The sequence below is a fragment of the Platichthys flesus genome, chromosome 19, assembly GCF_949316205.1.
Source record: "Platichthys flesus chromosome 19, fPlaFle2.1, whole genome shotgun sequence".
Taxonomy (NCBI): Eukaryota; Metazoa; Chordata; class Actinopteri; order Pleuronectiformes; family Pleuronectidae; genus Platichthys; species Platichthys flesus.
The window spans coordinates 16,768,776-16,784,171 of record NC_084963.1 but is presented as its reverse complement, the minus strand read 5'-3'; the positions used below and the strand labels follow the sequence as shown (position 1 = coordinate 16,784,171).

The 15,396-nt window shown below is 38.7% G+C and overlaps 1 protein-coding gene across 1 annotated transcript; it reads right to left on the bottom strand.

Moving 5' to 3' along the window:
* Positions 1 to 1,333: 1,333 nt before the first annotated feature.
* Positions 1,334 to 13,111, bottom strand: tbca (tubulin cofactor a). Its single transcript, XM_062413117.1, has 4 exons — positions 12,951 to 13,111; positions 6,678 to 6,783; positions 3,943 to 4,029; positions 1,334 to 1,814 (listed from the first exon to the last, which is right to left on the bottom strand). Exons 1-4 carry the CDS (start codon positions 13,001 to 13,003, stop codon positions 1,734 to 1,736), a joined length of 327 nt encoding a protein of 108 aa, XP_062269101.1. The 5' UTR covers positions 13,004 to 13,111; the 3' UTR covers positions 1,334 to 1,733.
* Positions 13,112 to 15,396: the final 2,285 nt, after the last annotated feature.

Here is a 15,396-nt window from a genome sequence, read left to right as displayed (position 1 = left end):
TGAGAGTACTCATTACTTAATTACTCATGTTAAATCTTTTAAGTACTACTTTACTTTAGAGTTCCTTAAGTAATATTGTAGTATCTTACTCAGCTCCTCATTTCTCAGCTTTCACGATTTGTAAAATATGGATTTCAATTGATAAAAGGACCCCAAACAGTCAATAATAAAATCCTGCTTGCACATACATGCAATAAAAAAATGTAATCACATGATAAATAACACTTTCCAGCGACCAGTCTGCTTCCTAATCAGCTCCTCTACTGTTACACGGGCCACATTTTTAAATGATACTTCCTTTCACTCGAGTGAGTGTATAGGGCTTGCAACAGAGTATTTGTACACAGTCGTATGTCTCAGGTACAGGATGTGGATACTTCTTATCCAGCCTGTACGTGTTCACGGAGCAGCCAGCAGCCTGCACGGGTCCTCTGGTCACATAAACCCAGGTGCAGCGCACCACCGCCGCATCTCATGCCTCAATTAGCACTGCTGCCCTCTGTACGGACTCGATTAGGCCGTGATTTATCCGAAAGAAATATAATTATACCTCCAAATAAAATAATCAGCATTGAAGAGCGATTTCCTTAACGAGATGGAGCGGGGTAGATGTCACGGAGTAGCAGCGCCTCATTAGGGCGGTAATGAGACTTTGGGGTGATCCCGATAATTATCGAAATCTGTAAAATAAGGATCAAGTCAAATGTAACCTTAATTTGTCTGGCAATTGAGTTCATTCATTAGTATGACTATTTAGGAAGGACTCTCTCAGCCTTAATACACGGTGTCGTTATTTTAGGGCCATGTGGATAATAGATGGAGCTGCTGCGGGGATGTCAGGCAGCCCGGTTTTGTCATTCATGGCCATAACCAACATTTGTCATTTGACTGACTGGGATGCCCAAAGTGCTCTCGTCTTTATTGTAGGAATCAAACACAATTAATTTCAGTGCTGTTAACAGAAATACCAGCCGGTGAAGACACTGTAAGTAAATCCAGCAGTTAGTATGTGTGATTGATCGATTAGCTGATCGAAAGTCCCAAAAATGATGATCTAGTGTTTTTGAAACCAGATTTCTCACATACATTGTCTGTTATACTATTCAGTAATATTGATAAATAGAACTCCTATCAATGACTTACATTTCAAATAGATTAATCCATAGAATAACAAATTATTAATTGCACCTCATGTTAGTAGTATGTGTTATATCAAGGGATGAAGCCAATTAATGTCCTGAAAGTGTCAGATACATATAAAACAAAAGCTAAATTAAAGAAAAAAAAACAAGGGAGGAAAATTGTCACAATTCATAAAACACTGGAGCCTCTGTAGTGATCTAGAGTTTCTTTATTTACACTGGTGACCATTTACTTCAGATCGATTAAGAAATGGACCAGAACCTTTGAAAGAATTGTCATTAGATGAACGGCATACATGCGTTTGAATATGATTGTATCCATTAAGGCCAGACAGTGTATACATGACAAATGAAAAAACAAACTCCACTCCTAGACTGTAATAAACTGAACATTTTATGGTAAAATGTGGGATTTTACAAACAGAACAAAAGCATGAACAAATGTGTTGGCATGGGGAAAAGTCAACAGTAGAAATAATAACATTAAGAACAGAGGCTTTGATCGGATTTAGTTTGTCTCCATGGCCTGATGAAGGGAATGCACATTCAAGAGAACAGTGACCTCAGTGAGAACAAGAAACACATAAGGAATCATCCTTCAAGCTTCACTGAGTCCAACATCTTCTGAGCTTCTTTGAATTCCTCCGATTCGGCCAAATCCACTTCTGCTTCCTGAGAAGAAACAAACACACACAGACCCACAGCTGTGTTTTATTGCCATTTTACAAAAGCACTGCCATCTCCTGCATCCATAATGAGGAATTACAGCTGGCTTCTAAGGGATAAATCCACATCTTGGACTTATTTGAGTGACTCAATGTGAAAACAAATATTTCAACAAACCTGTCTGGATGTCACTTCATTGACATAATGCTTGAGGTCGTATTTCACTAACTGTCATGTTTGAGATCTAAATTTAGCAGTAAAGGAGGGGACCAGGTGTTAAGGTGACTGTATGGCGTCTATGTCCTTCAATCAAGGGTGTGTGGGTTTGTGTGGTGGTCACTGCGGTGACAGCACTGTTAATGATCTGTGATGAGCACGTGCATTTGCGCATGTCTGCGTTAAAGAAGATATAAGGGGAGGCTGAGTTATATGGATGAGGTCATGTTGCTAATTGCAGGTTAGCTCCCTCTGCCTGCAGCGCTGGCATGAGCATGGCAGACCGCTTAAAAAGATCCAAGTTGATAAACAAATTTAAATATAAAGCAAGTCGGATTCTTAAGCCCATCGCTGGTGTTACACTGTATTCAGTGACCCTTTAAATCCTCTTAACCAAATATAAAACATGCGAAATCTATTGGCAGAAAGATGCATTTGATTAAAATTTCCATTGTGTTTTTACCATTTAGCTTCTGCAGCTATAACACAGACAACCAGTAAGGAACACATTTTACCGGCCAGGGTTCGTGTATGTGACAGAGGGGTGATAAAATATGTGGTGAAATACGTGGTCCTACAATCGTTCAGCTAGCGAAAACTCGACTGTATAAGTTTGATAGTCAATTACCGTAGTTAAGAGTTGTGTGCCTGTTTGGTTATTGTGTCTAATTTGTTCAATTTGTAAATATAACATTATTTCGCAGTGAGAAATAAAAACTACATCCTTACAATTAACTGAGGACAAGTTTTTATCTTTTGCGCTCCACATTTCCCATTCAGCTAAAGTGTATTTGGGTGAAAGCATGATTCTGTGGTGGCAGATACAAATAAACATTTTAACTATCTCTATGGCAAGATACCAATAGGGACAAACTGAATATTTTAGTTTGGGGTATGAACAGTTTTGGAGGATTGGAAGCTACATGTATTTCAATAAATGTTTAATGCATTTTAGTTTTTGATCATTACTTTAGTTCAACAGCAGCTTTACAGCAGTTCAGTCTAAAGTTCCGGATACAATTCTGTCTTTTTCCGCAGTTTGCCTTTCGAAAATGAACAACGCAAGATATTACGTGTGGAGCGTTAAGGGCGTCGGCCCTTATCACCATAAGTTCTCTTGACATCTTTGTCAAAGTCTTCATACACACATCACTTTTTAATCCTTCGATATTTGTATTTTTTGATTTGTGTCTTTTATATTTGCGTTAAAAAACGAAACCATACGCCCACTCACTCAAGCTGAATCTGGCAGAGGCTCTCTTGCTGAGCTCTCACATGGTTTCATTTTGACGTTCTCCAGAGTTTCTACTGGGGGAGAGGCAGCAGAATCTCTGGAGAAAGTCCATAGGCCCTCAGTTGAACATTTACATTCTCACATACAGCCCCCCCCCGGAGAATGTCAGGAGGTTAGTCGGAGTTCAGCGCATGTCTGAATGCAGCAGTTCTCCCGTCAACGAAGACAGTCAAGTCAGACAACATCTAGCATTTGAACTTGGATCTATACAATTTCAATTCTTTGCCAATATGTCAGTCATGACAGCTATAAAAGATGATGTGTCAGGTCAGTTCATCTGTCAGCTTGTTTTTATGTTTTTCTGCATCTGATGGCCAAAAACTGCTACTGTACTACATCTTTACTCAGAAAAAATATATTTAACTTGCCTGTTGGTACATTTTTATCCAGAAACATGTGGCGTAATGTTTCTATGTAGGTTAACTACATCTTATCTTTATACGCTGGAATAAGAACTAAAGCAACCACCACTTGACGGCAAAGAGCAAATGTTTAGAGTAGATTTATGACTTAAAATGAATAGAAACAAAAATGGATTAAGGGAGTCATCAGAGCAGTTATTTCATGTTATGAGATGAAACAATTCACATTTCCATTTAATGGTGACACATATCAGATACTTACAAGTAAATTAGTCAGATCTTCGTGTGCTATGGACAGTCGGCGGTGGCAGTCCGGGACCATCATTCTTGCCTCCTGCAACACCTCTATCTGAAACCACACAAGAGAGAACATCATCCCCATTATATTTTTCATTACCAGTCTTCACAAAAATCCACACTTTATTGAACATTTTTTAAACATTCATTATAAACAGCTAGACACAGGAATATTCATTGGCTGTTGCCTCGTTTCTGACAGTAATGTGCAGGTTGTCCCACATGCACGCCGCTGTGGTTAACATCTCCCAACAAGCCGGCACTATGAAAAATGTTATTGAGTTATCGATTGGGCAGGGAGTTGGGCAGCAGGGGACAGCCTCGATCTGACTGCACACCTGAATGAATGAAGAAACCCTGAGCCGAGGGCACTGTGATCTGGCGTAAACAAGTATTACTACGCCTGGAGTGAAACTGCGTTATAACCTGGGGAACTTTCACAGCCGCGGCTAATGTGGAATTCCCCCAGCTGGCACCCTAAAGAGCAGAGACGAGTTGGCTAACGCTGTCAGACACACTTACTCATGACAGATGCTTCCTCAACTATCCCTCTGTCGAGCTGGAGAGTCAAAACATGGACTCAGTTACACAGAGGTACATTACACGTCTATGCACAGGAACAGGCACTCAGATGAACTTGTGCACTGGCAGTCTGGCAGACTAACTGACATACTGCAACACGGTAGACAACTAGTTGAGTCGGTTGTCATGTAGATGTGACAAGGTGAGCCAGACTAAGCAGAGGAGTGCTAAAACAGAGAAAAGTCACAGTGCCCTCCCAGTGCAGTGGAATGATCCCATCAGTGCTGGATAAAGATGACACTTACAGTGTATTGATTCCATTAAAACAAAAACCTCTAATCCATCCTGCCTCAGACCTCTCATCTCCAACCATAATCCATCTGGCCTCCCACACTCCCCCATTTAACACCAGCCAAGCCGGCTGCTCAGCCCCGAGCCGCCGCGCTGGGAATGAACAAACAAAACAAAACACAGGCTGAATTCTAATGTCACCAGTAGATTTAATCAGAATCAGAGTCTGCACAGAATCTCCAGGCTGAAATATGTACAAAAGAAATCCAAATGAACTGGGACAGTACTTCTGCAGGAAGTGTAGTTAACTAATAGTGCACCCACTTATTTTGTTACTGTCAATAAAGTCAGCTTCTCTAAGTTACAATTGGGCACCAATTGGGTTTAATAAATGGTGTTTCGTATTTCTCTTAAGAGATATTTGTGATGATATTTGTGATGTGGAAATGTATAAATGCATTATCTGCTTGCTGAAGATCGTTATGCTTGCAAATGACAAAAATGTAATCATAAGCTTTGAAGTTTGAAGCTGACATTGCTAACTATAACTTCCAGCTTTTAACTAGAGAAAAACATGGATGTCCTTACCATCTCTTCTATGAATCTTAAATCCTACCACTGAAGTGTTTTGTAAAATCAAATGTATCAATGTCAGCTTGGATTGTCTCCAGCTCCCCATGCAACACCGCAAAGGATAAACAGAATAGATGATGGATGGATGGATCAGTTGGGTCTCACTGGCATGTTGGCGCTTCTGTCGCCGCCATGCGAGTTAAACTTATCTAAAAGCAGTGCCCACTCTTACAGGCTTGTGTGTAGCACACTATCTGAATTTGACCATAGCGGCCAGCAGTTGGATAGCTTCAGCCAATATACTGAATAAAAATAAGATATAGCCGCAGTGTTTTTGATTTCACAGCACTGATTTGAGCTAAATGCTAATGTCAACATGTTTAGATTTGCCGGTATTTGTGACAATGCATCCATAGTCATAGAGACATTTGAAATGTCAACCACTTGATGGCAGAAGAGTAAAATCTGTAAAATCAGTGGATAACCACAGTCATTACACATCCTCTCTCATAAACATCTGAACAGACTTTCCTTGAATTCGATCCCACAGCTGATGACACATTTCAGTGAGAGAGTGAGTGAGAGACATCCATAGAGCCACACTGGGAGCCTGGCTTAACATACTGTGATTGCTATTCTCTGGACTCACTGATTAATGCATTTTATTTGGCATTCTTCTGAATTTCACCTTTTTGGCCTGAATCCCTGTGTAATGAACTGTACCCTTGTATCTGACTGTGTTAATCAATGACCCTGTCTTTTCGCTTTAAATTTAAAATTCTCTGTTAAAGTGAAAACAAAGCACAGAAATCTCCTCACAGATAGTTTGTGTTTCAGATGTTGAGCACGCTAGCATGATGTATGTCATAAAAATGTCCACGCTCTGAACTGCTATCTGCAGAGAACACGCAAATGATGGAGGGCTGCAGGCAAAGTGACAGAGAATGGAGAACAGGATATGGGCCAGTGATCTGCTAGGGACACTAAATTGCTAGCATGTGTCAGTAATTATCAAACTCCTCTAAAGTAACATGATATAATTACATCTGCATCAAGCAAATTACTAAATCACTAATGATTGTCCTCTCAAAACCTAATTCTTCATTATCACTGTGGACTGACCTCATTACATGAATGAGGGGCTACTCAAAATCATCGAGATACAATTTGCCTTCTAACAGTTGGAAAGTGAAAAATACCTCTTTACTTACTAAAGGATCATAACAGCTGGTGATAAATACAGAGCTATCAAATAAAGACACGCAAAAACATCAAAGACGTATAGTAACAAATAGAAGTAAAGGACCCCCATACCTGTTTCTTGATGACATATTCATCTCCAGCCTCAGCTTTCAGGCGCGCAACCTTCTCCTCTTGCTGTTTTGCCTCATTTATATATGAAATCTCCTCTTTGGCCAGGCTGCAGAGGACGGGAAGAGAGGAAAACACAGTTCATAGTTAAAGGCAGTGACACAGTTGTTCCATCAAACATGAAACATAAATGCACAGCCTCTCAGACAGATAATATAGGCTGAACCATGAAAAAGGCAGGCTGTGATGGTCACCTTTTACAGACAAGGCCATCTATCCTCATTCTCTCCTACGTTACTCTGACTGAGGGGACACAGTGAGATCATCTCCCGCAGGATGGCAAGATACACACCTCAGTAACAACCAGCGAACACATCATTCCTCCTCACTGCTGCAGGGCCTCAGACAACACCGGTATCCATGTGGAGATCAGCCTCAATTTAGGCTTCCATGTGAAAGCTATTATTATTCATACCGTGATTATTCAAAACCAGCTCAGGACAGGATGGGCTTGAATGAAAGATGGTTTATAGCCGGAACAAGCACTCACTATTACTACAGAATATTGTTCAAATGCAGCTGCCTGATAAGATTCTTACTCAAGACACAACGATTCATGTACAATATTTCCAAAATACGAGGCTTTATAAAAGTTCACTACCAACTCTTGAGGAAAACACCTTAAATACAACAATAGCACTTAAACTATTTTTTAACTTTTCGTTACATTACAAGTAAAAATACAAAGTGGTACAGTTCCTCAATCAACAACTGTCTTAACCTGTTATTTTAGCGAGAATTGGGCTTAAATGTACTTGTTAATTTGATGTTTGTTAAAGTGGAGACACTCTATGAATGTTTGTGAATGGCATAAATCTGCACTGTAAAAAGCTTTGAGCGACATAAAGACTAGATAAGCACTATATAAATACAGACTACTTACCACAATCTATGGTATGGTATAATTATTTCCCAAAAAGTCAACGTGACATGTTCAGGCTTGTTTTGTGTGTCCAGCAGTTCAAGACCAAAATATGAAATTTTAGAAACATAAAAAGAGCTGTGAGTGAGATTTGTGAAGCTGTATTCAAATCAACACGCTTGGCATTTTTGCCTGAAAATCCTTTTAAATGTCCATCATTTAAGAGTTGTCTCGTTCCTACAATTATAATAAGCATGTTTTACATACAAATTATGTATTCAGCATGAAATAATAATGGGTGAAATATTGCAAAGCAAAGGCAAATCCATGGTATTTTGCTTATTTGCCCTTAATATGCCAAACGTATTTAGTGCATTCAGATACACCCACGCTACTGTTAAATTGTTCTTCAACATTATACAAAGAAAATCTTTGCAGGGACACAAGTTACAAATAAGAAAACTTCCATTGAATGAGTTTGATCACTGTCATTTAGTAAACATTTTGATATTTAATTCTTACTGGGAAGCAAACCAACATCTGAATTCGATTATCGTTACCTATTTACATCTAAAATAAGCACAAATTTTAAATATCCTTATTTTCATTGACAAAAGACAATCAGCAGCAGCCACAAAATACAAAACTTCTTGCTGTCCTTGTTAACTTTGTAATGCCTTCCAGCTCTCACCTTATCACTACGCTTATCTGACTCCTATAACCACCTCCAACACACACACTAAGACACACACCCTACTAGTCCTTTTTTAGAGATTAATTGATCATCAATTTAGTCCCTAATTTGAACCAAGTCAGGTGGTAAATGGGCCTCTTTTCCTTGATTGTTAGTGAAAATGGGCTTGAGTACATTGATAAATTTTGATTATTTATCAATTACGGGCCAAATGGAACAAAATCTATTAAACAGATTCCGACCCTGATTGGCATAATGGAGTTTGAAAATATCACTATTGATAATAATTCCCAGCTAATAGTCTTTTTCCGGCTGTGCCTGCTTATTGGAATGACAACACAAATTTCATTTTTCATAAAATCAGCTGCGTGTGCATAAGTGAGTGATCCTTCATTAATCAGTCAAATTACTGGGGACCCTTCCCTCCGTGTTGCACTGCTCCTTGCTTAGCCAAGGAAGCCAACAGCACTCTGTCATATTTTACATCAATTACCATGGATTCTAATACAGTTCCATCAAGAAGCTTTTAAACAGGCACCATATGCAGCAGCAGCTCGCGCCTTCCACTCTCGTGCTTGATGCAGAATGAGTGATGTCGTCTGTTTAGAGTAAAAAGAGGTGGCAAAGAGAAGGGAAAAGATGGAGGAAGGAGGGCTGGAATAATTTGAATAAAACTGAAGGACAGTCTAATAACAAAATGTCCATTCCTCCCCTTCCAGTCCTGATGTTAATTTCTTATTTCTCCCAGACTTGGAGCACTATGTGAATGAGGGGTGGGGTTGTGGCTGGTTTTAAATAGACCTGCCACCTCAGGCTTAATGGAAAAGGCAGCTCTCTGGAAAATAGAAAAAAAGGAATTAGAGTGAGCCGACACACACACACCACTTGGCCGCCTCCTCTAGCACTGTATTTTTGAGCCACGATGTAGTCTGTGCTGGGACCGGAATGACAAAGGCAAATTACTGTTGTCATTTTATTAAGGGCATCCGCCTCGCTAGGGCAGAAAGGCACTGACTGGAATGTGCAAAAGCCACTGGAAATAGGCCGGGCTAAAAGAGCAGGCAGGTTTCCTCTAAACTCCAATATCTAAAAAGGGAGGAGGTACAGAGGAAGGCAAGATGAAAGAAAAAGGAGAGAGGCACAAGACAAAGATAATGAATGGGAGGAACGCAAGATTACGAAGAGACGCAGTCTGTATATTTAAACCTAACAGTTTGATTAAGGGTCTGTGTCATGGCAGCACTCTTGGCCTGGAGGAGGTGAGATGTAATAACCTTTGCCTTATGTCCAAATAGTATTCTCAGAGACTTCAGTGCAGTAGTTAGTAGGGACGGGAATCTGCAGGGACTGCCCGATATGATACTATCACGATACTTAAGTGGCGATACGATATGTATTGCAATTCTGTGGGTATTGCGATTTGTTTTTAAATACTGGACCATGGAAAACAGTTGACTCATACCTTCAAATACAACACAGTTGAATTAACTTAGAGCTTTACAATCTTTATTTCAAATATTAACATTAACTTAATGACTGCCGGGCAGCCAATAGAGAATATAAATAAAAATGTGCCCTATTATTGTATAGTCCCTGTCAACTGCACACCAACTGACAGATAAAGAATTGTATACCACTTAGGCTACTTTTAAACAACAAATAAAAGGTAAATTAAAATCGAATGAATAAAAAATTACTAAAAATATAGACTTTGAAATAAACAAAAAAGTAGGCTATGCTTCACTGTTGTTTGTATGTAGGCTATGCAAAGCTAGTGCTTGTGCAAAAACAAGGGTTGGTCAACATGCTCTGGGGTGAGGTTACTCCTCCCACCCATATACCCCCCCCCCATATAAAACCAATAAATATATGTTTAAACATTTTTTTAAATCGTCATTCACAAGAATCGCGATTTATAACTGATAAATTTATCTTCCACATCCCTAGTAGTTACGGACAGTTGTGATGAGGTACACTGTTGCTACACTACAGCACTGCTGTTATTCCTACACTGGACACTGGGTGACATTATCCCCAGTGGGAAATCCAGCCTCTATCATGACCACCTCAGGGAGCCTGTTAGCAATCTGACCCTCATCAAAACACAATCGATAGCACATTACACAACGCCATTGACAGGAGGGAATTAGAGGTCTGCCTGATCGACGAGACACACCCAGCCAACCCCACACACCCCACTACTCTGAACCAAGCATCTCAACCACACCTCATGATAGCTACAATATGTTCTCCACATTCAGATGAAAACTCTGAATAGATGCAATCACTATAAATAGACTGGCTTAATATGGATGATGAGCTCAAACGCTCCTACATCAAAAGGTGTATTACGTATCTGATGTTATCACACTTTTTAATGCTTGGTTTATATTCATCATAATTGTTAAGAGCAAGTGTAAATTTTCCTATTTTGCCAAAAGACAAATTTAGACAGTATGGTCTGTTGTCTTTATTTATACGAAATCAAATCAAAGCGAATTTTGTCTTGGGTCTAAGTACTAATATAGCGCTTTTCTAGTCCAAGATGTTATGTTATATATTGTATGTTATATAGTTATTTTGTAAAGTCGTCTACTGCGTAGATGTTGCCTGCCATGTCACAAGAATTTCACTGCTCCGATGACGCGGTCATTGGTGCATGTGACAATAAAAAACGTTGAACTTTTGAACTTTGAACTTTTTAGTCTTGATGACCACTCATGCAAAATGGTGGAGACTGGGACCAAACCGCACACCTTCTGGTTAAAGGATGACCACTCTACTCCCAGTATATTTACCAGTAACATCCATCACAAGCGAGAAAACAATGTAGAGCAGGAACAAAGGGAATATAATTGGACATAAAAGTGCTTTCCATGCAACATATGCTGAGTAAATGGCCTGTGTTGACGTATATAGCTTCTATCCCACACTGCCGATACAGCCATCAGGGAGGGGCGATTTGGGGGTTCAGTATTTTGCCCAAGGATATTTTGGCATTAGGAGGAGGTGGGGCTCGAACCACCAACCCGGTGATTAGTGGATGAGCCACAGCAAAGGTTTGGAATTATGGTATGTTGCTGTGAGTAAATATGATATATATCTTATGTTTGTTATTGTCATGGATTCATAAAAAAGGTTAATAAAAAAAATCTGAAAAAGCGTTATCTTTTTTTTTACATTCTGAAATTAAGATAACAATTTCCTAGCAAGTTTATTGTGCCACAAATACCACAAATTCAAATGAGAATGTAGTGACGTTGATATAAAAGGATGAAAATGGCATAATCATAGAGGGATTCATCTAACCTCCTTAAATGCTGATTATTGAAGTTATGGCTTGCAGTGGTGTTGAGAACATGATAGTGTAAGCAAGCGTGAAAGGTTAAGAATATTATGCAGACATGTCAATAGTTTGGACTATTTCACTTTTCTGACACATATACTGTGTTGAACTCTGTAGATGTAACTTCTAAAGTGCTAAAATAGAGTTTCTGACAACTTATAAGACATCCTTATGATGCCCTGTATAGGGTTTTGAGCACAGATGTTTTTGATTGTCATTCAACACACAATACCATCACAGAAGTTTCTGATAAGTGCCAAATCTGTTCTGCACCAGGGCAACAACCCCAAACTTACATATACAAATTTAAAGAGCCTGTAGAACAAGGAGTCCTGTAATAAATGTGCCACCTTCCACAGAGGACTGATCTCAATAATCTCAAGTTCTCCAAGATACTGGGAACAACCCACCTGCTGAGCACCATGAAAAACTGTGCGCTGGTGTCCAGAGGAGAGTCTGGGCTGTTTTCAATGTAAAAAGTCACACTAACCAATTAACGAGATTGGTATATAAAAACCAGTACAGCATCCCCACTTTATTTTACTGCCTGAAACTTCTGCACTTTGCTGTGACAGTAAACCATGTGATGTGTGGCAGTTTAACACAGAAAGTATTTCTGGAACAATGGACCCTTCCCTGTTGTTGTTTCCTGTACTTGCAAATAATGAATTCCCTCCATCATCACCACATACCTCCATCACTGCAGTCTGGCTAAGGTATTTCTATTTAAAGATTGCTTTAAAAAACAATTTGACAGGACTACAAAATTGTTTTGCTAGCAAATCTGGTGATGGTTTATGTTGTGTTACATTGAGTAAATGTGAGGTCATAATAACTAAATATATCGCACCCCTGTTATACGTGACCTTTTACATGAGTGTAAATGACTGTGGATCGGGCATAAAGTCACCAAAGAGCCACAAATTCAACTTGTTCTTAGCAATAGGTTAACTGGCAAGCTGAGAGCTAGCATGAGTCGACAAATTGTACACATCGCTACAATAAACCCATGTGCCTTATTTACGCCATCTTTGAGATTATGACGGTCTTACGTTTTCGCACCAGAGATATCATGGAAAGTCCGTCCAACAATAATGAAGTGCAGCGCCATGGAAAACGAGCACTGCTTCAACATCACCACTGACCACAGGCCCCGGCTAAACACCGGAGTAGAGTGAAAACCTCGCCGGGAAACTGTCTTCCATGCGCGGCCTGGCTTCATGCGGAGGCGGACGCTCCACCAGGCTAAGCTAAGTAGCTCGTGCAACGTGAGTGTATTTCTTAACATGCCATGATAGCTGGAACCAGACTCACCGCTTAACGATGCCAGTCTTTATCTTTATCTGTCTTATTCCCGGGTGAGCCATGGCTGTAGATACTGTTTTTAATGCTCAGTAGAGAAGTGACGCAGGTGATGTGTGGACGATGTGCAGCCGGAAGTCAGAGCTGAAGAGATGATCACAGATAAATCGAGCACAGGCTCATCGAGCGATCAGGATGACAGAGGTACAGTCAAACACTACACAGTTATTAGGACTGAGATACAGTTATTCATATTTAAAGTAATTTTCTTAAATAAACATGTAACTATTTCTGAATTCAATATTCTCAGTTAAGCTTTTTCATTTTGTGGCTGTGTAGTTTTGTACTTATTGGTGTGTTAAGTCACTATAACCTACTTAACATATTTTTGAATAGTTATCTGCCATGATTACTTTGTTCTGTAGCGGAGTAAAAATATCACGATGTACCAATATAATAATAAATCACAAATACTGAAGTACAAGCACTTAAAACGTAATCAGAGATAAACAGAACTGCAAATGTAATGTGTTAGAAATTCAAAAGGGGATAACATATATTATTCAAAAGAGAACTTTAAAAATGAGTTTTCCTCATTAACTCAGGTCATGTGTTATCACAGAGCACAAACGTGGTGGAGTACAAAACACATGGAGGATTTTAATCTTAAAACCAGTAGTATTCTAGGCACAGATTTTTTCGAACTTCATTTTAATATAAACCATATTATATTATACCAGTGTTGATTATGTTGTTTTAACCCTGGAAGATATAGGGTATGATGATAATGACTACATGTAAAGTAGGTTCATGTTTATAGCTCATGTTTATAAGTACATTTATGAACGTGTGTGTGTGCGTGTGTGTGTGTGTGTGCTATGTGGTTAACAAACAGTATATCTTTCTTACTTAACTGTGTTTTTAATGACACTTTCTTATTTGAAATTCATAATGTTCCTAAGTATGTGTTATGTGGTACAGAAATATAACCAGTAGTCACAAATATGTTGGCTTAGTTCTGCATCACGTGCAGTGCATATTAACAAGTTTTAAAAAACTTTTCACGGCCAAGTTTAATAAGTTGCAAAACTGGCACCTTATTATATACAGGCTAAATGCTTTATGGAGCAATTTTTGAATTACTCGTGCCCAATCTTTGAAGTACATGTACTGTTATGTATGTTCAATAATAAGTGGTTTTGCATTTGTTACCTGTCTTCTCGGTAGCCGCATAAGAAAACATGAGATATAAAACTTTATGCACAATAATTTCAAACTGATCTAAAATCAGTTTTCCACAATGACACTAAGAGCCCCAAAATAAAACTCTTTGCAATGTTCTTATAGTTGAGTCGACAATTAAATCACAGGTAACACCAAAGTTTACTCTGCTGGTTAAGTGTACATCTCACAACATCTACATTTGTTAGATCTGAGTTTACGGCAGATCCGTATGTAGGTCAGCGTATTTCTTAATTTCTGTAATGTTGTGTTTTCGCTTTTAGTTTGAACAGACATCAAACTCTATATACAGATAAATATTTGACACTGTGTGAGATTAGGTTTTATACGACTCTGAATAAGCCAATTCACACACTATATCACTTAAGATTAACAATTGACATGGCTCATGAAGCTGTGTTACAAATACAGCACATTCAATATCATTTGAATCTTTGTGCATCTGATATTGATCCGTGTGATCTGTGGAAAAATAATCAATTTCATAGAATTCTTCAAGGCTACTTGTGTGAAAGAAAAAAAAATATATATATTTGTCTATATTCATATGTATTGTATCATCATCTTCCACAAAAACAATTAAAAGTTTGTCACATTTCTGCATATAAAGCGTATTAACAGCTTTTTCCATAAAGAAAATTGACTAATTACCATGCAGTTTAAAAAGAGAATTGAAATGTCTAAATTGCTCTTCTCCTCTTATCATAGAAACAAAACCTACAGCTAATTACCAGAGCAGATGTTACAACAGAGGGAGGTAATTCACACCTTCTCTCATCTATGATGATGATGTGACTGTCTCAATGTGGGACAAAAGTTCCTTTAGCGGTGCCACGTTGATGAACACAGTATTGACAAGAGTAGTTGAGATGAGAAATAATCATTATATGACCCTTCATGGTCATTCAGTAGGGGATCAAGTGACAATCAGGGCAATCTGTACTGGCCTATGGTTTTGCTGTGGTTATTTTTAAAACAATTTCAATGTCTTCAGTTTGACTATTTTGTGCAATTTAGTCCATTTAAAGTTCCAAATAGCGTAATAATAAAAAAAACATTTAACTGTTCTATATATAAGGTTAAATTCATACAGAATACAAGTCTACGTTCCACAATACATTTGATATAAACTAAATAATATGTCCCACGATGTAGGTTTGTGTATACTAACCTGGAAAAGAGAATAATCTGAACTCTTAACAAGGTACAAAGACAT